This window comes from Propithecus coquereli, unplaced genomic scaffold, assembly GCF_000956105.1.
Source record: "Propithecus coquereli isolate 6110/MARCELLA unplaced genomic scaffold, Pcoq_1.0 Scaffold416, whole genome shotgun sequence".
Lineage (NCBI taxonomy): Eukaryota > Metazoa > Chordata > Mammalia > Primates > Indriidae > Propithecus > Propithecus coquereli.
In genome coordinates, this window is record NW_012149908.1 from 66,713 (window position 1) to 88,500 (window position 21,788).

Here is a 21,788-nt window from a genome sequence, read left to right on the forward strand (position 1 = left end):
AGATATTTGAATTTGATAATGCCCATAGATTCCAGAATTTTCTTTAAATGAAAATACACTCGGAAGTGACACACATACAAAAAACCTCCTCAATTTTCCTTAAAAAAAATTCTAGACCTATAGTATTGATAAAATAATAATTTAACTTTCTATATTAGGAGTGCCAAAATAAGCTAATATTTAATTTTGTGGCAAAGAGAGAAATATGGAAAAGAAAACCCAGTGACTATGAACACAGAGATCTAAAAATTTAATGATTTAAAAATAGCCTCTACATACAAGATGGCAAAAAGAGTAATACAAATTGAACATTTTGGTTTTAAAAATGTGAAATGTCACCATGTAGCTTGGATCGAGTCTGCCATCTCCTAGGAAATACACGTTATACATTGAAATCTATAAGGACATACTTTTTAACTTCTTCAAGTGTTGTTTATCTTCAGCAACCCCCTTCCTCCAGACAACTTTTAATCTTCTTTTGGCAGAGTAGAACTTCGAGAATTATAATAGCAGTTGTTTTGAAAAGCACTTTCTATGATAATTTATTACCACTTTTTTTTTAATCCTACTGAGATCATTCATTTTTCTTTCTTAAACCCTTTCCTGTTCCAGTGATTTGAATGTTCAAAACAAGTAAGCTTAATTCAGTCAAGGCATATATTGCAAATAAAAACGTGTTTGCAAATAGGCTAGAATAAAACCATTAAATAAGAGCTGGTCTGAAAGATCATAGATAACATTCTTTTCGACTTGGTAACATGTGAATACATTTACCCACTGTGTAAGGAGTATTGCATTTGCCCTATGATGAGTCTGATGGCTTGTGGTGTCTGTGCTTTGTTAACACAAGTAGCTATAAGGAGACAGACTACGGAATAGATAGTTAGTTCCTTTGGCCTTATACACAAGGTCATTGGCCACGCAAAGTTGTAAAAATTAGATGGACTCCGTACACCTGCTCTGAGTGCCAAGTCTGCATATGTGAATTTTAAAGAGGGTGCAAGACCAAGCAATAAATTCTCTTAGAGAGCAGGATATGGCCTGATGGCTCTAAAATTCAATGAGGAAGGAACTGGCCAGTTTCCCTCTGGTAATGGGGGTAGTAGCACCTGAGTGCAAGTTAAGAGTCAGAAATGCCTCTGAACTACAACTGGCCAATGGAACCGTCCCTTCCTTTTTGTGGACAATTATAGTCTGATGTGTCTTTGTGAATTCCTGCTGCAGATAATATGGTTTTTACAATTCTAAAAACATCCTTTGGAAAACTTTGGCTGAATCATTCACAAATGCAGATCAAATAGTCCCAGGGAGACAAGTGCTTTCCTTTTATTGTAGCTTCCTCTCAGTGTTGAAATAACCCAATCCTAACTGTGAACGTGGCCTCTAATCATACTCTCTCCTCTCTCCAGCACCTGAAATGTCAGAGCTTGCATTAACATATACTTTCTGAAATTTGCTCTTCAAGAGGCCTTTTTCAGTGGGAAGTGTGCATTTTGGGCCACAAATGTGTTCAAGATGGTCACTTTTGGAAAGGGTTTCGAAACAAGAATAAACCATAGCATGTTCACTGTTTGGGAGGTGAACACTTGCAAATATACTATGCTTCCCAGATCTGGGAGAGCCAGGCTTAGAAGCATCACTAGGACATGGAGAGCAATATTATAACCAGCTGGGATGTTTTCTAGGAAAAAAAAAAAATGCAGCATTTGGAGGTGCTTACTAAGGTGCTTCTTAATTCACGTTTTTAAAATGGAATGTGTCAGACGAACATCTACAAACACACATGAATACACAGGTAAACACAAGCACGTGGACAAGTTTTTGTACAGTTGATGTCTGAGATACTTATAGGTATACATAAGAACCACACAGGGAAAAGAAAAAGATTTTCCTCTCCAGCTCCCTGAATTTCTGAAAGTTGTCTAACCCAGAAAATGTTAAAATATTTCATTTTCATATAAAATATCTACAAAATAGATAACATTTACAAAAACCAGATAGTATTTCCAGTTTTCCTTAGTAACCCTTGACTCAGTTCCCTCTTCCTCCTTTTTCTTCTCAGAACGTTGCCATCTCGAGCAAAGACCGCTTGAACAGCTGAGCATTCCGCGACAAGTCTGTCACCTGGTGCACCATTTCCTGCAGGGCAGTGGTGCTGGGGTAATGGAGGGCGGCCATCTTGGTCGCCATGACTATAGTCTTGAGCTGTTCGCAGAGCTGGTTGCTGGAGTTCATCACTTTGTTGCGAATGTCCTGGGCAGCCACTTGCCTTGTCAGCGTGTCTCCAATGAACACCAGTTTGTGTGCACTAAGGATGACAAACTTACTATGTGCCACAAAGATCCGTGGGGGCTGGGCTGAGCTGACACAACTGAAGAGCGCATCGATGGCGTTAAGAAGGGAAATGAAATGAGTCTCACATTGGTCATAGTAGAAGCAGAGCAACTGCCGGTCCTGAGCACCCACGCTGCTGTTTGTGGTCGGGAGGTTCTGAGAGGGCTTCCACTTGGAGATGTCGTTCTCCACTGGCTTTGTGATTTCTTGTTCCAGCAGCTGGAACTGACTCAGCTGCAAGGAAGAAAAAAGTAGATTTCATTAGGGCAAAGGAGTGTGTTGTGATGGAAATTAACTTGGGTTTGGAGTTAAAAGGCAGGGATTTTAATCCCTAGTGTCAGATGCTTATTAGCTGCGAGGTTTTGGCCAAGTTGCCTTGCTTTCCTGAATTGTTCAAGGTGGATGTTGGGAAAGATGGTCTCTAAGGAATCCTCCAGCTCAGACCTTCTATGATTGGACCATTGGTCTCCTCTGCCCTCTGGCTAGATGGCAGCCTGGGGTTTAACCAGCCCTGTTACCTACACCTTTATGAAGGATAAAGAAGTTGGTATTTACAAAGTGCTTAGAATAATAGCGTTTGGTACATCATAGGCACTATGTAAATATTTATTAAATGTTGAGCATTGGCAAGGGAAAATCAAATGTAGTGACCTGTTTGACATGACAGTCATTAATAGTTTGCTGCTTCTTGGGGAAAGCCTTGACTGTCTCAAGATGCTCAAATGAAATGACAATTCATGACCCTTTTCTATTTCTCCTACTCTTTCTGTCCAGATTTATAGATATAATCCAGTACTACAGGGAAAACTAGAGCATACAAATATATGTGCCCTTATGTTAAAGAGTATTTCTAAGGAAATATGAATGCTAATTTTGCATCATAATATTTAGCCTCCAGAACTGTTAAAAAGAAAAGGGAGTCACCCAGAGTTAGACTCATTGGGTATTAACTTTCTTCTTTCCTCATTGCTCCCAACTGGTGTATTATTTAAATTGCAATTATAATAATTTCTAGCTATTCCACTAAGACTCAGAAGAGACCTCTCTTTTGCAGGTAAGGACTATCTGTGACCTGAAGTTAGGACTCATTTAATCTCCCACCCTGAGGCAGGGATCAGTCAGAGCAGGGATAACCTCACCTAGCTTCTCCTCCAAGAAATACACAGTGAGCTTTACTTTTCTGTGGAATCTACTTTCTTCTTAGAAATTACTATGATTTCAACAAGTTCCCTAAAGCCCTGCAGCCTTACCTGGCCAAATACTAAGGCAAACATAAACAGATACAGGGTGTCGTTCCAAGGTATTTAATAACAATGAATTATATTTCATATGGCTTATGCTTTTGCAAATATGTTCATCAATATATCATCCCATTAGACTGTAGAACTTCCCTACAGTCCTAGTTCTCACTAGACTCGGCTGTATCTTCATTTTCTGTTCTTGAAATCCCCTGTTGTATGGCTTTACTATAATACCTGTTTGCTTGGGCTAGCTTGAGTGGGTCTTGTTTCTCGAGACCAAAAGCCTTAACCTAAGTAGTCCTAATATGTTAGATATGCAGGCTTAGCTTAAAAAAAAAATCCCATTTAGATGTAACCCAGGTACACCAAGATGAATTTCCCACTTTATAGAGAAGTAACTGAAGTTCAGGGAGGTTCCTTGACTTAACATAGTTGATTGGTCAGAAAGCAAGGATTAGAACTCAGGTTTCCTGAACACAGCATGCCATTTCATGTTACACACCATTTCACTTCATCTTAAAAGGCTTGTAAAATCCTCAGTTCATTTTGCTTTATTTTTATACTCTTGTCCTAGCAACACCCATCATTATCTACCCTACTCATATCCAACTTCTGAATGGACATGCCCTGCCCAAGGTCCTTGGCAAATGGGCTTGGATATATTTTGAAAACATTGAATCCTGCCCTCCTACCCTTAGGCTTATGTTGTCAGTGAGAGATAGAGAGATAGAGATGAGAGAGAGAGAGAGAGAGAGAAAGGAGAGAGATGGGGAGGGGGGAATGGCCCAATCAGATTGTCTTTCTTAGGAATTTGATGAACCACAGAAGGCAGCTGACCATCAGGGGCAGGAGCTGGGATGATGGCTTTGAGTGGCCATTTACGTAAAGTTACAGAGGGGCCAAAGTAGTAGGTAAGCAGAGGAAACATCAGAAAATAGGGGAGAATGAAGCAGATTTAGAGAGAGAAGCAAAGGAAGTACAAGGAGAGAGAATTTACAGTCCTAGTTTTCACTAGACTTGGCTATATCTTCATTTTCTGTTCTTGAATTCCCCTACTATGGCTTTACTATAAAACCTGATTGCTTGGGCTAGCTTGAGTGGGTCTTTTTTCTTGAGGCCAAAAGCCTTAACTTAAATAGTCCTAATATATTAGATATGCAGGTTTAGCCTAAAAAACAAATTGCCATTTAGATGTAATCCAGGCACACCCAGATGGATTAGCAAGGCCATAGACCTCCTCTTTGCTCGTATACTCCATTATACGCGTTGGAGCTAATTTATGCCATTGTGTTGGAAGGATCAAAATCATAATCTTTTGAAGTTACACCTTCCCTGCTGAGCAGGAAATCTTTTAACACCATGTAGTTTTTGCTCTGATTGAACTTACCTGATGGTGTTCCAGCTGCATCTTGTTCTGTTTGATGATATTCTCTTTTTCTAACAGCTCTTTCTGTTGCCTCTCAAACTCCTCCTTACCCTGTATTTTTCAACATAAAGAACACATTACATCATCATTGTGATTCACTTATGCTAATAATTTCATCAACGGACGCGTAAATACTCTGTCATTTTCCACTGCCTTGGTAATTTAGCGCATGCCCGGTTTGGCCCTGTGAACTCAGACAGGGATGACGTGCTTCTCTACTGGACTTAGGAGTCACTGTGTAGGCTGAGGCTGAAAAATAAAACCCATTTCCATGTGGGGTGCCACGATATCTGCCTCACCTTCCCATTTTCGGAGAGCTACCCACGGTCCCCTTCAAACCCCCTTAAGCAGCACTATTTCTCAGGGTTCTTTCCTAAGAGATTATATGTGAACCCATAAACCTCCAACACATGTCTAAAAGCGGTCCGCATTTCACTTCTGGTTGCCTCAGATCATCTGCAGATTTCTACTCCAAGTTAGTTATTTCCCGATGTGCAGAGTTGGACAACCAGTGAGGCAAAAGTTCAATACCGATGTGCAGAGTTGGACAACCAGTCAGGCAAAAGTTCAATACCTCTGGCCACTCTCCCCACACTGTTCCTCAACACCAGGTGTGGCTCGGTTCTCCTTCTTGCCCTCTCTTGCACTCAAGAGAATTTGGTAGTTTAATAGTTTTCAGTTTAGTCCATGGCTTTCAATCATATTAAAAGAATAGCAGAATAAGATAGTAAGCCTAATTCTAAATAATGGATCTTGCTAGAGGGTTTTAATCCCTCAAAGTGGAAGGGCAAGCTTTCAGGATCCCAGGTCAACATGGAACTTGGTAGAATCCCCACTTCTAGGAGGCCAACTGTGATTGCCCAATGTTCCATACTCAAATTAAGCTCTAGGCCAATTGGCAAACGCCCAGTAATCCTCTAGGTAAGTGTGAGATGGGGTTAAGTTTGTAAGCAGTTACACACACACACTATAGACCTAGAAGGGACCTTAGAAATTCTGTAATGCAGGAGTTTTCAATTTTTTTTCTTAACAGTGAAACCATTTTTTTCCCCAAATAAAATATCATATGGAGCTATATCCTACAATACGAATAGAAGTGGCTCTGGTATTATTATTAGGGGCCCACTCTCCTACTTGATGAGTGTCCTGCTGGCCTGGGGCATATCAGTGGGATCTAACACACCCCTGTACATCATTCATTTTGCAAATGAGGAAATTAAGGCCCAGGGATGTTAAATAAGTTGGTCACATAAGAAGCGCTGGAGAAAGGTCTAGAGCTGAGGACTCAGGGCCTCAGTCCAGTGTTCCTCCTACTGTACAACAACACCTCAAATTTGTGAACCACTGGGATTAACACTAATCGTGTTCCCTCCTTTGGTAGTCCAGCCCAACAGCCTTACAGGCGTTCGTCCCAGCTCCCTGCATGTTGAGTGTAGGTGTTGGATGAGTCTGGCTTCTTTACCTGTAGGTGGACGTAGTCATAATCATCCATCCAGCTCCTTTCAGAACCATCGCTGCTGCTACAGTCAGGGGCCTGGTCCTTGCCGAGGCCTGGGGGCAATGGCTTGCTGTGGGCCTGCGCCTTGTGGTCACCAGGATGCAGCAGCTGCATCGGGGAGCCGCCATGTGGGTACTCGGTTGAGTTCATGATACTCTCGGGCCCGTTCTTCAGATGCAAGCTGCCAGGGCCGGGTCTGAAGAGGGCCTCTGCGTTGGTGTTGATGGTCGTGGTGAGCTGCTTGGCATCATCGGGCACTGTCTTGGCCACCATCACAAACCGGTCCAGGTCATCACACTTGTTTTGGGGCTTGTTGATGGCCAGGATATTTAGGGACCAGCTGCACTCATTTAAGTCATGGCTGGTTTGACTTAGAATCTGGTGGGAGTCTTCCACTCTTTGGAGCTCCCGCTTCATTTTGTTGTGAAGGATGAGTTCCGGGAGGCAGGCAGCATTTGCTACAGCTCCCTTGGCAAAATGGAGGTACTCCCGCAGGAACAGCTCCACCTTGTCCACCGCGGTGCGTATCTCGTTGACGTGTCTTTCCATGTATCGGTAACACCGCCAGTCTGTGGTGACCAGCGCCATTAGGCCGGACACGCCCGTCTCCAGGGCCTGCTGGAGCCTATGAAGTCTTTCGATAGCTGTGTCTGGATCCAGTAAGAGCCTTTTGTCGGGAGATGGGGAGGCTGACAGCGAGGACTCCTTCGAGGAGGTGGAGGACGTGGACATGTTACTCCTGGTACTGCCCGTGCTGGAGAAAGACAGTCGGTTGATCCCATCCACCACGTCCCGAGAGCCTTTGGCGTCCGGCGGGTTATGCAGAGGGACATCGTAAACACCATCTCTTTCTTCAGGGTTTGCTTTCTCACTGGTTTCCGCGGGCGGCTCAAGAAACTGAACTCCTCGGGGGACATCGTATGCGTCGTTCTGAGTGCCCAGGGACTGTCCCAGCTGCGGGGGTGGGTGGTTCAGGGAAAGGCTCTGGTGCCTTCGTGCGACTGGCTCCGCGGCTCCTGGAGCATCACAGCTGTATTTCGTGTGAAGGTCCTTCCCTGCTGGCTTGCTGCTGGCTGGGGGGATGTCATAAACCCCCTCCGGTCTGACGTCCGGCCTTCCAGCTTGTCTCATGGGAGGGGGGAAATCATAGTCTTTTTCCCTAGGCCCTGCTTCATCCCGGCAGGCAGAGGGTGGCACAGCATATACCTGAAGAATGAGTAGAAAGCAAAATGTTATTTGTTCAGTTGGTTCAGAGGAAGGTGCAGACACTGACTAGTACAGGACCTTGAAGTGCAGAATTCTCAGTCCTGTTTGTGGCTCCTTTTCTTTTGCATTTCCCAAGGCTCTCCTCTGTGCCGTTCTCACTTCCCTCACCCTTTCACAGTGGACCCACTCCCAGGTCCTTGGTGCTGACTCGAACGTGCAACCCTCCTTGCTGCTCACTCAGCCCTCGCTCGTGGCCCCATGTTTCTGACCAGCTTCTGGGTGTCCTCCTTGGCGGAGCCACGGAGTAGTACACCGGACCCGGTGTCAGAAGACCTAGGTCTCTCCCTGGTGTCCCTGTCATCACAACAACTATGTTCTGAGACCCAGCGCCCTTATCTATAAGGATAACTGCACTTCTTGTGCAGACATGCTCTGGAGGGTGACAGAGGGAGCCAAAGAAGTTAACCCATGCATATGGGCCGAGTAAACTGTAAAACGCTCTGTAAATAGAAGATGTATTAGTACCTGCTAAACAGAGCTTATTATCTTCCCTTCCAATTGCCTCTCCTTACTGGCTTCCCCATTTTTTTAGTGGAGGCCCCTAAATATGGAATTCCTAGAGTTATCTTTAATTATTGCCCTTCCTTCCTTCCTTCCCTCCTTCCTTCCTTTCTCCCTCCCTCCTTCCTTCCTTACTTCCTTCCTTTCTCCCTCCCTCCTTCTTCCTTCCTTCTTCCTTTCTCCCTCTCTCCTTCTTCCTTCCTTCCCTCCCTCCTTCCTTCCTTCTTCCTTTCTCCCTCTCTCCTTCTTCCTTCCTTCCTTCCCTGTCTCACCAAGACTATTTTTTCCCCTTTTGGGTTTGTCCTTCTTGTTTTAGCCCAACAAACGAACCCCCCCCACACACACACAGACACACAGAGACACACACATGCCCCCTTCTTGCTGCTTTGCAGTAGCTCACTTACCCCTTTAGTAGGAGGGATGTCATATACCCCTTGAGGTTTTATCTCTCCCACTGGAACTGAAAACACAGGGCCTTTCACAGATGAGGGAGGGATGTCGTATACCTGAAGAGAAACACTCGAGTTACCCAGAATGGAAATGTCTTATACTTGTCACTTGTTACACTACTAAGTGTGTAATGATAGATTTATTTATCAGGCTATGTACAGGCCTGATCTTTGGCAATGTTCCATGTCATAGGGGCTGACGGAATTTTCTGTATAAGTTTTGTGCTCTTTGATTTAGATTGAATATAAAAGTGATCTTACATGAAATATCTACACTGTAACTTTAAACCATAGTTTAAATTTTATACTTTCCAAAGTAAAATGATAAGGCAACAAAAGGTTTATCAGATGAAAGACTAGAATTCCCTGATCAAGCAAATCCAGAACACATGCTTTAAATAATATTGGCTAATAGGGCTACTCACTAGACAACCTAAATAAAGCTGCTTCATGTGAAACATACATAATTTGGGAACTTCCTTTCCTCTATAGCCCTGAAGGAATGCTGGCCTTAAGAGATCCTATCCCCTGGTGACCATGTTACTGGTACGTACCCCCTGAGTGGTATGGGAAGGAGGGATATCGTAGATGTCCTTCTGGTACCTGGATGGGTACTCGTACACATAGCCATGGCCTGTCCTCACTGGGGTTATCACCTGTGGGCAAGAAGACACAGAGATGTAAAATTCCAAGCCTGAGTCCTTAGCAAATCTCCTAGCCTTCTAATCAGGTACTCAGCCCTCATTTCTCTGCCATAACAAAGTAAAAAGACAGAAAAAAATGGAAGAAAGAAGAAAAAGAGAAAAGGAAGGAGACAAGGAGACACCAGGTTAGAAAACTTTTTAAATTCCTCTTGGATCCCAATGAGGAATAAGTCCCTGAAATATTTCTATCACCCTTCTTCATGGTAACAAAATCATCTCAAAGTTCATCAGATGAAGTCTCAATTCCCAAAATATACTTTCAGGGAGACTCATTTTTAAATTATAAAAGTCCTAGATGATCCCTCTGGAGCATCCAAAGTACAGTATACTGAAATGTTTTTCTTTTTTAAGGCTCTGAAACTATTTGTAAAGTGAATAATGCAAATAGAGTTTATCCACTTAAAATTCCTCTCATATCTTCCCCAGTATGCCTCTTCATCTGACATTATTATTATGATTATAACTAAAATTCCATGGGTCAAGAGAGTACTTTAAACAAAGCCAATGCTCAAACAGAGCTGTCCTTAGAAGTTACTAGGAGGTTTGAATCTAATTTATGAAACAAACAAAATACTGAGTCAGGGAGCTACGAAGAACATAGTTCAGGTCTCCTGACCTCTAGTCTCTAATCATTTTCTCATTTCCACCAGGGAAGAAAACATTCCCCCAACAGTAACTACATCCAAGGGATGTCAGAAGTCAAATATGCTCATCAGGACTCTGGCATCTGGAACCAATGCCAGTGAAATAAATCTCACCCAATAGCCTATTCTCATATCTACATACCTCACTGGTGTCCTAAGCACCAGTAGAGAAATTACTTGAACTTAACTCATTTTGAAATATATTTAATCCTCCAAGGGCTTCTAAATTGCCAGGGTCTCGTTTATGCCCAAATCCCACCCCTCCCCCAAATCATGAACAGAGCCCACCTCAACTATTGCCCAAGACATCTTTGAGGAGAACAGATATTGCAAATTAGGAAGAGTTGGTTGTTCCCTAAGAAACCATCATCTTTTATCCTTTCTCTGATGTGAGAATCTGGCATCAGGCTTCCTACAAAACTATACGAAAAATGCTCCACGTCCATCTTATGCTGAAATGGGTGGAACTCAGCCAAATGCACCAATGCCTTTCTCCCCAGGGGCTTTAAAATGCCTGAGTTCAATTTGGTTTTAAATCCCTAGTGCTTACAACTCATTTCTTGCAAGGAAGGTAAAAGAGATTAGTATGCAGTGAACATTTCCATCAAGCCTCTCCACTGTCTCGGGTTTAAAAAAAGAACCTATTGCTTTAAGGTTTGTTGGCATGGAGCTTAGAGAACCATTTTATAGAGTGGCCACTGTATTGTGCATAGCAAACCTTCCTTTTTAAAGCAGGGTGCCCTTTGCTAAAGAAAAACACACTGTGTTCCTAATACCCTTATATAATTTTTTTTTAATTCACTCACTATTGTCCAGGAGAGAAATGAAGACCTTCCCTTGGTCTATCTCATCAGCCCCTCTATTTATAGTGCTCTGTTTGGCTTTATAATAGAACTTGCTCACAATGCAGCTTTTGTTCAGCCTTAAAGTTTCTAAGAGTGGATTTTATCCAAGGTTGCCAACCTAGTAATAATGCTAATGGAAAACTAAGTCTAGTTATGCTGAAGTCCAGCTTAATTGTTCATCTTTTGTTTAAAAAAACAGAAGGGGGCAGAGAGGTAGAGGGGGTGATGTTGATGTCTGAAAATAGCACAAGGTGAAATTTAAACATATGGCACGACCTCAGAAAAGAAAGGCAAGGTCATGGCCAAAGCTTTTCCTTGCCATTGTGGATCTTCCCTGGCAGAGAGTGTTAATGCTTGCTGGTATTTAACATTTCACTTCCTGACAAATGTCACAGAACCCCAACTTGCTCTTTCTTTCTCATTTAGAGGATGCCTGTGGTCATCTGGTTTTTAAAAAGTTTGCATTCCAAACCAGTCATTTTCCTTGTTTATGCATTCAGAGAAACAGATGGTGACAACCACAGGGGGAAAAAGCCAACAAAATACAGTCTCCCCCATTCCAGCCTTCCCAATGTTGCCATCTAATTCACGTTGATCCACAAAGGACATTTAAATGGGACCCGCGTTTTGCATCTGGTCGGACACGTCCAGGGTGTACTGTGATCTGCACTGCAACATCTGGAAGATCAGGGTGCTGGAAGTCTTCTACTTTTGGACATTCTCTGCCTCAACCCGTTGCTTGGGTCACTTTCATGCCAACTGTGTGTTCTCTCCTCCTTGGAGGAAAGTGCTGACTAGGCTGTACCTTACAAAGTCTCTGGTTTTGTGGTTTATTAAGGCTTTTTCTTCCTACTTGACACAAGTACACAAAAACTTTTCTACTATCTCTTTTCATTGTGCCTCCCAGAACTACTGAACCTTAGCCGAAGATGTACACCAAGGCCTGGCTAAGGGGGCCTCGAGTTTAGAGGAATTCTTCTGGACATTTGCACGGTTAGGCATTAAAGGAACTGCTACACAAAGGGCATTTTGAAACTAATTTTCTCAATGAAATCAAATCAGGTTTTTCATTTCCTTTTCCCCTCCATTTGTTTTTCTTTTCTGCATTCCTTACATTCTGTGTGTTTATTTATAGTTACAAAGGCTTAGCCTTAGGAATTGCCAAACTGACCTCTTCATTCATTAGTGTTGCCACGAAGGGGGTTGAATGGCGAGGCCTCCTGGGGCTCTGTGGCTGAATGCTACTGCAACCGCCTCCCCAATTACCCCAGCAGAGGATTTGCACTTCCTAATGTGGATTTTCTGTCCCGAGGAGGAATCCGGTCTTCCTCGGACGTTAGTATACCTTTCTCGGCAACTAACAGAAGAGTCCCAGGACAGAGACTTTGAGAAGAGCTGTGAAACACAGAGGGGTACACGGTGGACATTTAGAGGCGGGAGAGTCCCTTTAATATATCTCCAAGGCTAGGCCCTGGTTGGGTGTGATCAAAAGTCCAAAGACTGGGGTTACGTTAGTTCTCTCATTAATCTGCTTACATAAAAACAAGAAAACAAACTCGGCTGGCCCCACCCCACTTTGACAGTGGGCGTTTGATTCACACGGTTTCGAGCCTCAGATCCTGGCAGCAGGAGCTGTTTGGGGACATGCTGTATATCCCGTCATGTCTCATAATTGTGAGAGCCACGCGTGCTGAAATTTTAAAGATGAAAGTCTGTGTTTGGGGAGCAGGGAAGGCAAGGGAACACCGAGAACCAACACGTGCGGGAGTCGGCCAGTCGGCGGAGAGGCCCGTGGGGCTCGTCACTGATGTTTCCGCGTGTGGGTCCCGGGCGTGTACCTGGAGCGCAGCAAGGGTCCTACGCTCAGATGCTCGCAGGGCCTAGCAGGTGGGAGTAGGGGAGAAACAAGCTGGGCTTTAGTGTTGGGGAGACAGAACTCACATCTTACAGAAAGGAGGTAGACATGGCAGCCTGTGTCGCCAGATTGTTTAAATTTCCAGGGGAAGCCAGAAATCTGGATTTTTATGTGAAATCTCCTGGTTTTCAAAATCGGCTCAAATTTTTAAAACAGCATCTTGGCCAAGCTAAACATGTCCCTCTCTGGGCCCTAGTCTGCCAGTCTTCGTCTTTACCTATGTGTTTCTGCCCCCTTCCTCAGGACTCAGAGCGCTTCTGAAGGCAGGGCCCCAACTCTTCAGCAATTCCAAGCCTTGGCAAGACTGAACTGCTGTTTTCATCAATGCCCTGCACACCCACACATTGGTGCATTTATTCACGGTGTCTTTGTCTAAGGTGATCTTCTTTCTTTCCTCACATTCGAACTTTATTCGGTTTTCAAGGCCAGGCTGAATGCCTTTCTCCTGTGAAGACTTTCTCAGACAGATAACACTTCTCCCTCCTCGGAACTGATGGAGCCTGTTATCCACACATCTCTAACGGTATTATCACTTGTGGTTTGACCATAGAGGTGCATCTCATCTCTTCTCTTAGCATTTTAGAGTCAGAGACCATTTCTTATTCATTTAGATAGAAACAGCAGGGCCTAGCACAGTACCTTGAACATAGTAGGTATTGAGTGAATACATTGATGGACTAAAGGAAAACTCGAGGCTATTCTTAAGCAAGATGGTGTGGAACTTGAAAGGGTACCGAACAATCATCTGCCTCTATAGCTTAAGCTCAGTTTCCAGGTAAGCCAGCTCTGCGTTGAGTGGACACGTGGGACAAGGAGCAGAACTGGGCCTTATCAGCCATGCGTGGTAGCGTGGGGCCAGGGAGGGTGGTGCCAAAACAGCAGAGTGAATGTTGGGTGACGTTGAGAAATCGGAAACCAGAGAAGAATGCACCACCAGTTGGGTGAAACCACTACTGGAGGCCAAGGAGGGCAGCTAGGTGGTATCTGGTTTCCTTTTCCCCAGTGGAGCCCGCACATGGCACGGACACCTGGGTTCTTCTGAGCCACAAGCCAGAAACGTCTGGGGGAGAGTTTTGGAAAAAAGAAACCTAAACAAACCCTGTTTTTTACCTTGACATCAGAAGGAACATACAGTATAAAGGAATAGGAGTCATGCCAGCTTTAGTTCTGAGGATGTGTGACAGGCTTGTGGCCTGATAAGCAGAGGTAGCAGAGGGCATGGCCAACTGGGTCTTTTGCTCATTAGAAGAATTAGGTCTGAAGAGGGGGTAATGGACAACATAAGCTAGACCCAGGCAGAACTGGAGCTAAATCCCAGCTCTACCACTTACTAGCTAGTAGAATATGACCCTTCGGAGCCTTTCTCATTAGCAAAATAGAAACAGTAATCATTATGTCGTAGGCGAGTGTGGGTATTAAATGAGATGAAGTACATAAAGTGCCTGGCGTAGAGTAAAGCCATAAGCCTTACCCATTGTTATTGTAATTGCCACCTAGCTTATACAGATTTTACCTTTGGAGTTTGACTTCCAGAAGTCATGGACTAGGTAATTCAGATTAACCATCCTGCTGAAGAGAACTTTAAAAAAAATGAAGAAAAGATATAAAAGATCTCAATAGCATTAAGAGTTAAAGGATAATAAAGAATTACTAAGTCAAAATTTGAGGGAGAAGAAATGCATAGAGGTGAGGCTGATTTTTCCCTGAGGGCATTTGCTGATTTGAAACAGCAGTCTGAGAGGCTATGCTGTGTTTTTTACAGCTTCTCAGGATAAGGGGGAACCTAGGATTTTAGGGCTCACCAGGGTAGGGGACCTTGATAAACCACCCCCCACTTTGGGTCGGGACCCTACGGACTGCATCCAATAGTAAGGGTTGACTGGATGCAAGCCCACCCTTGCATAAGCCGAAGCCAGGCTTTAAGTCAAGGTTTCCCAGAACATCTCAAAGTGTGAAGTTAGATTTATGTGAGCATATGAGGTTGGCAGATGGAAACACAATTCTCTCTGGAGCTAGAGAACATTTTTATAGGCCTTAAATTATTTCTACAAATATTTTAAAAATACAATGTCCAACACACAATCAAAGATAACCAGGAATGCAGGAGACAGGACAATAGGAACAAGACAAACAACAGTCAATTCCTGCTTGCTTTCTAATATGATAAGGATGTTATTTGTATCTTAATGACCACAGATCTCAAGGCTGTTTGCTTTCAAAATGTTTCATGATTCAACCATGGGAGAAAACAAAATGTAATCATTCTTAGATTTAAGTCAGAAAGAAATTAATCTTCACAAATGTATAAAGTATTCAAAGTGAGGTCCAAATGGCAATGGGGATTTCAAATCAAAGCAGTGAGCGATAAGATACTTTGGTCCTAGAGTTACTTGGGTTCTTATTTTACGCTGCTCGTATCAGCATTGGTACTATCACAATTATCACCAGAGCAGCTCAAGACACTCCAAGGGAAAACCCCAGAGAAAATGTGCTTTTATAAGGCCTAGGGACAAAGATCTTTATCTAAGAGAAAGATCGCAAGGCCCCAAACTCAGGACACTTTATTGAAATTCTCATCAGATGAGGCCTTTTCAGCGGAAGACCACAATCAGGGTTCACCAAGAAGTAGGGCACAACATCCATCTCTCTGGAACGTTTCGAAGCAAAATATTTCCTCTCAAGGCAACTTCTGTTCACATGGTGTCACTTGAGCCAAAGTGTCCTCAAGTCGACTTGGGGAGCTTCTTTCCTTGGGCATCCACTTCATCTTCACACAGAACTGGCTCGGTGCCCGGGACGGGGGCAGGCAGCAGCGGCAGAGGCCGCGCAGTTGGCAGAACTTCAGCTTCTCAGCTGCGTGCTGCGAGCTCAATGGAGCACCAAGGGAAGCGGGAAGGAAGCAGACTGCTGCCATTCATGGAGGCAAGTCCCCCTGCCCCCAGCGAGCCTCGGCTCCTGCTGTGTTCTGCAATGTTTCCTTCTGATGCCAGCCCTGCGGCTCACCTACTCGTCAGGACTTCTATCTCTCTCCTCCACACTCTCTTGTTTTGACTCGAAAAGGCAATGGAATTTCAAAACAAAGCAGTAAATGATAAAATACTTTGGTCCTAGAGTTACTTGGGTTCTGATTTTACACCACTCATATCAGCATTGGCACTATCACAGTTATCACCAGAGCAGCTCCCTCCTTCCCTCCTTCCATAGGTTACCAGCAACCCTAAGCAAGAACAAAGCAGTAAAAAAGCAAACAGGAAAATCCTACTCTTTCAAAGAAAGGGTTGGGTGGAGTGGATGAGAGACAGAGATGGGATGGGGAGGAGCACTGGTAACTTCAACAGCATTGGTCATGCTCTAGTGACTTATTATTACTCATAGTTCTACATTATCTGACTATCTATTTACCTGTCCATCTATCTATCTTTGTGTCAAAAATTATAAAATCACAAAAATATAACTGTCTATAATTTTAACAAAATTTTTAAAAATAGTAAGAAATCCTACTTGGAAGGGTTTTCTTCCAAGAGAATTGCAGCACACAGGAATTTGGACAGTTTACAACTGTCCTAATAAAACTGTCCTAATTTCTGTGTCCCATAATTCTGTGTCTAAATATCTACAATCCAAGGCAACATTTGGAATGTTCTGAATTGCACAATCCTTTGCCTCCAATATCTAGATGATGCCTTGATTACTGACCAATGGAGCTGACCCATGAATCTAGCAGAGCAGGGATATGTGTAACCAGCTTCTGGTGTTCTGCCCTAAGGCCTAGTTGGGACTAAGGTAGCCCAGGTGGTGCTCAGGAAACATAACGGGTAATTGACGAGACCTTACAAAGTGCCCCTGTGCCATAATGATTACAGATTTATAACCTTGCCATTAATAGGACCTAGGAATGTCTCAATTCAAAAGTACGTTTCACTGATTAGCAGTCATATATTTGCATTTTTCTTGGCATACGTGGAAAGTAAATTTAGACTGCTTCCTGTCTATCTCTATAATCTCTGCCCCCGGCAGACCCTGATTTATTTATATTATCTCTCTTTGGGTTCCATGCATTAACAAGAGTATTTATACTTCCAAACCTGCCTGTTGGAAAGGACTTATTTCACTTAAACACCCTTAAAAAGCATTAACAGAGCCACCACCGTATTTATTAGGTCTTATAATAACCTCTTTGTCTTAAATGAACTATTTGACCCCTTCCCTTTAAAGAAAACCCAAGGAATAGAAACATCACCATTACCACTGCCTGCCCATTAGAACTGGGATCCAATTTTCAGAAACTGTAAAGTTATAGAGGTTTGTCTGTTTAAAATCCACGATTACTAGTTGCTTTTCTATGACCAGAGGAAAAGTCTATCCCGGATTTATTAATTCTCTATAAATTCTCTCTGCCCAGCTTGGGTGTAGCAGTGAGCTCATTTATTTACTTGCATAGCAACAATATAATGAAAACTGAGTCTGGCCTTAAAAATACACCCTCATGAGCCACATCCATGGTTAACCCTTCCTAATGCTTCTCTTGTGCTCATCAGGATTGTTTTTTCCCCTGTATTTTTGGGAAGTGATTTACTTTCCTTCGAAATCATTTTGATGCCTGATTTCATGCTAGAAGTAAACCTTGTGCTAGCTACATCTAAATCACAGCCAGCCTCTTTCCCCAAACGAGGAAAAAGTCACACAACCTAAAGCTCAGAAGTGGAGCAGTGCTCTTGGGTCACTTTCATTTGACACAGCATTGGGAGGCAAACCACTCCACGGAAACAGTGCCTTGATTGTTCAGCCCCTAGCATGTCTCCCCTGCTGCTCTCAGGAAGCTCTTTGTGTGGCGAGTGCTAAAGCAATATTTAGTTATGGACTGACCAAGCGCCAGAGAGCAGCTAGGAGCATTTAACATGAAAGAACATGCCGGGAAATGACATCTGGGTTCCTCAAGTGGTTGAGGTCTTTCTCAGGACAAAGCCAGATACAGCCTGTGACAAGTTGGGTACTACAAAGCCATTTTTTATGTCTCATGGACCAAAATGTTCTTCGAATGAAAACTATAAAAGGCACAAGCATTTTGGCTCTTTTCACGTCCAAATAAATTCAACAGGACACTGAGCACTAAATCTCGTGTTTGAAATGGATTTTAGAGAGATGCCCACAGATTGCCCTTTCATGACTATGGAAAGGAGGCAAGGGATGAGAATTTGGGGACCCAAATGCTTATTGGTATTATTTCCTCCTAAATAGGGGACCTTTCATGGCTTAGTTGGGAGGAAAAAAATGGAATGGCTGGAGGGGCAAACCACTCATGGGGCAGAACTGGGTGCCAGCTCCCATGGTGGCTGTCACGTGGAGAGATACCAGACCTACAAAATCCTTTGGAAAATCTAAGAGGATTAAACAGAAGAAACTGGGCAGAAAACAGTGAATACCAGGATGAAGTGCTTTCTTAGCTCTCAGTAACAAAAGTTCTTCATAATGAGGAACTCTCTGGAAGTCTTCTTGGGTGCAGGACCTATGTCTGTCGAGCACCGATTCTTCCTGGCTCAGCACACCCGAGCCCTGCCTGCCTGTGTCCCTGCCTCCTCTTGCCATCTTTGGGCTTGGCTGTCTTTTCAAGGACATTGTGTTTCTGGACAGGAAGGTGGGCTGGATCCTATCGGAAGGATGGGGAGGATTTGCCAACACTTAGGGGTCCAGTTGAAATTGATGTCTATGCTTGAGTGTCTTTTATTTCTCTTTCTTTTTTAAAAGACTCTTGAAGTCAGGTAATTTTATTAAACTTTTCAAGTGATTCAGAGAAAGAATCAGATAAGGATATCCGGATCATAAAATTTTAGCAAAGACCATTAGTGGTCATTCAGCTTAAACTGGACGTTTTACAGTTGAGGGAACTGAAGGGCAGCGAGTTGCTCAGCCCGTTAATGGCAGAGAAGTGAAGGGGACCCTTGGTTAGCTGGGCCAGCAGCAGTCCAGTGTCCTTTCCTAAATGTCCTGTGACCTGCACTAGGAACACACTTAGGCATTTACTACTTTTCCAATTTCACAAATAGTCTCAAAGAAAGTTACTTCCTTAATGAGAAGCACAACTTGAAAGCTTAGTAACTTATGTTTTAAGGTTCTCCATTCACCTGCAAGCTCATTCTGGGTGATTTTAACTACATCTGGTTAAATGAAGTTATCCATTTAAAGTAAATTGAAGTCCTTTGAAAAGACGGTCTTTCTATACGGCAGAGAAAGCCAACACAGCAACGTTCTCAGTGGTACCACAGTCTGGATATCACCTCCTAATGACCTGCTCGGGACTTTTGGATCAGCCTGCTCTGAAACTGATCACTACAGCTGGGTGGTGGGAACTTGCAGAGTCCTTAACTCGGATTCCCTCAGGCTACTCCCTGGATCTGAGGTGGGAGCCTTGGGTAAGCAACTTAATCCTTCCTGGCCAACAGGATGCTTTTTAGCACCCAAATTGCTAATGAAGTGTCTAAATATGCCCTCTTCTTTTAGGGCTTGGCAACATCACCCATTAGCTGGGATGTAAAAATCATCAGCGTTGGAGTCAGACAGACGTGGGCTCAAGTATCCATCCGGCCTCTTCAGCAAGTTAACTTACTTGTCAGACCTCAGCTCCCTCTTCTGTAGAGGGAAGGCTGTGAGGCTGTCCAGAGGCTCAGATGACACTACGTCTCTAAGTCTCTAACGTCCCTGACGTGGAGCCCAGGCTCAAAGGCACTTGGGGCCACCCCCCTCTCTAGTTCTAAAACTATCCTGCAGAATGAGATGAAAGCAGTAAGTAACTGAATAACACCACTAACGGCTACGCAGACAATTGGTGGTACATTTGAAACCAAATTCCTATTCCTATATTCCTATAAATAACCGGTTCAAGTGTGCCATGCTTTAAGAAAACAAAATATTATAAAAATTATTCAAATAAATCGGATGTGAAGATGACACTGCGAAAGACTTCTTTGCTTCAAAAAACCGATGTGTTGCAGGGACACTTTAAAGAGAAGACTCCTTCATCCTGTTTAATGTTACTGGAGTTTCATCCAACTTTTGAGGAAGACATGCAGTTCTATGTGAGTTGCACCTGTCCTCCTTAAACAGGAGCAGCACACCTCTCTAGAAGTTATTGTGACAACTAGGTTTATGGCTCAACTATTTAGAAGCCAGTGCTTTTCACAGCTGACAGACTCTAGCTCTGCATTTCGCACCATGTATTCAAACAAGTCTGTATTTAAAGATGTGTTCAACCAACATTAAATCTCAGTTTTATTATGAAATAAAGTAAATAAATGTATTCTTTTCTCTCCCTCACAAAAAGAGAGTTATCCACTTAGCTAGACATCAGACTATACGCAATCTCTCACCTATTCACTCTGATAAGCATAGCCACTTAGCATGAAATCATCGGAAAAGGAAGATTAACCTCTCTTTGCTTTGGTGTGGGTTTATAAGAAGTTACTAATGCACTCTTAGAAATATGCATTATCTATGAACTTTATAACAAAGTGCAACTGAGTTCGAAAGCTTTGGCATTGACCAAACAAAGAGGACCTTTGTTCATTTTTAAGGCGGTGTTACACTTTGATCGTTGCATTGGTGTGGGTGACTTGGCTTGGAAAAGACACTCCTCATTTTCAAAGTGAGCTCATAAAATCCTGCTCTTCAAGTGCTGAATAACCTCCAATTTTGTGTAAGGTTTAAAATATATCTTGATTCTTCAAGGGAGAGATTTAAGGTGAAAGTTCAGTTCTCCACATAGCACCCAAAGCCACGCATTGAGGAAAACAATTCATTTAAACTAGGATTATCTTTATATACTGACGCACAATTCTGGAACATTGTTGTACTTTATTGAGTTTGTAAGTGGAGACACCAGAGGTACTCTTTGCCTTGGAAATATTTTTAGAGGTGTGTATGGGTGTGTGTGTGTGTGTGTGTGTGTGTGTGTGTGTAGGAGGCACAGAACAAAAGAAAGTGAGATGAAGTCACAGTTTATCTTCTATGGGAGCTTTCATTTCCTCTAAATCTATTTTTTACTTGTTGGTAGACAAGTCATACGGCTAATATATAGCAGTTAGTTGGCTGGTATCTGAGCGTTGCTCTGGGCAACCAGATTTCACAATGCCTCCAATTCCAAGAAAGGAAGTCCTTGGTTCCTTAGCCAACAGCTAAGAGTGTCTATGTGTGTACATGTATGTGTGTGTACGGGTGTGTAGTTTGTGATGACTCAGTGTCTAAGAAGGTATAAACATTGTAGCTAATCTATTTCTGGTTCTTATGTTACCTTTCAGGAATGGGCCTGAAAGACCAGGCTAAAATCTTTGAATCATTTCCTGCCAACATTTGGCTGTGTTCCATTTTGAAAGGTAGGAAATGGTCCTTAACGATGATGTCATGGGGTCTTGGGAAATCTTAATAGGACTTGAGTTTTCCAAGTGCCACCTCAAGGCGACACTTGCCCCAGCCTAGCAGGCCATTACATTTTTGAAGAGCCCACGAGCGCCCTTGAGATCAATGAAATGTACAACATATTTTGGGACCACAGAGGAGGGAGAAACTGCTGGGTTGCAAAGAGGAAGTTTCACGGAGGAGATGAACCTTGAAGTGGGTTTTAAAGAATGACTGAGGCCGAGCGTGGTGGCTCCTGCCTATAATCCCAGCACTCTGGGAAGCTGAGGCAGGAGGATCGCTTGAGGCCAGGAGTTTGAGACCAGCCTGAGCAAGAGTGAGACCCTGTCTCTACAAAAAATAGAAAAATTAGCTGGGCGTGGTGGCGTGCACCTGTAGTCCCAGCTAATCAGGGACCTGAGGCAGGAGGATCACTTGAGCCCAGGAGTTGGAGGCTGCAGTTAGCAATGATGATGCCACTGCACCCCAGCCTGGGCAACAAAGCGAGACTCTGTCTCCAAAAAACCCCAAACAAACGAAATTGAAAAAATGACTGATTAGGAGTCCACAGGTAGAA

At 43.3% G+C, this 21,788-nt stretch overlaps 1 protein-coding gene across 1 annotated transcript in view; it reads right to left on the bottom strand.

Moving 5' to 3' along the window:
• Window positions 1-227: 227 nt before the first annotated feature.
• NEDD9 (neural precursor cell expressed, developmentally down-regulated 9) overlaps window positions 228-21,788 on the bottom strand; it is a 46,011-nt gene continuing 24,450 nt past the window's right edge. The window contains exons 3-7 of the mRNA XM_012653177.1: window positions 9,270-9,371; window positions 8,671-8,772; window positions 6,464-7,705; window positions 4,963-5,052; window positions 228-2,568 (exon numbers count right to left, since the gene is read on the bottom strand). Coding sequence (XP_012508631.1) covers window positions 2,059-2,568; window positions 4,963-5,052; window positions 6,464-7,705; window positions 8,671-8,772; window positions 9,270-9,371 — 2,046 coding nt within the window. The 3' untranslated portion in view covers window positions 228-2,058. The remainder of the gene's footprint in view (window positions 2,569-4,962; window positions 5,053-6,463; window positions 7,706-8,670; window positions 8,773-9,269; window positions 9,372-21,788) is intronic.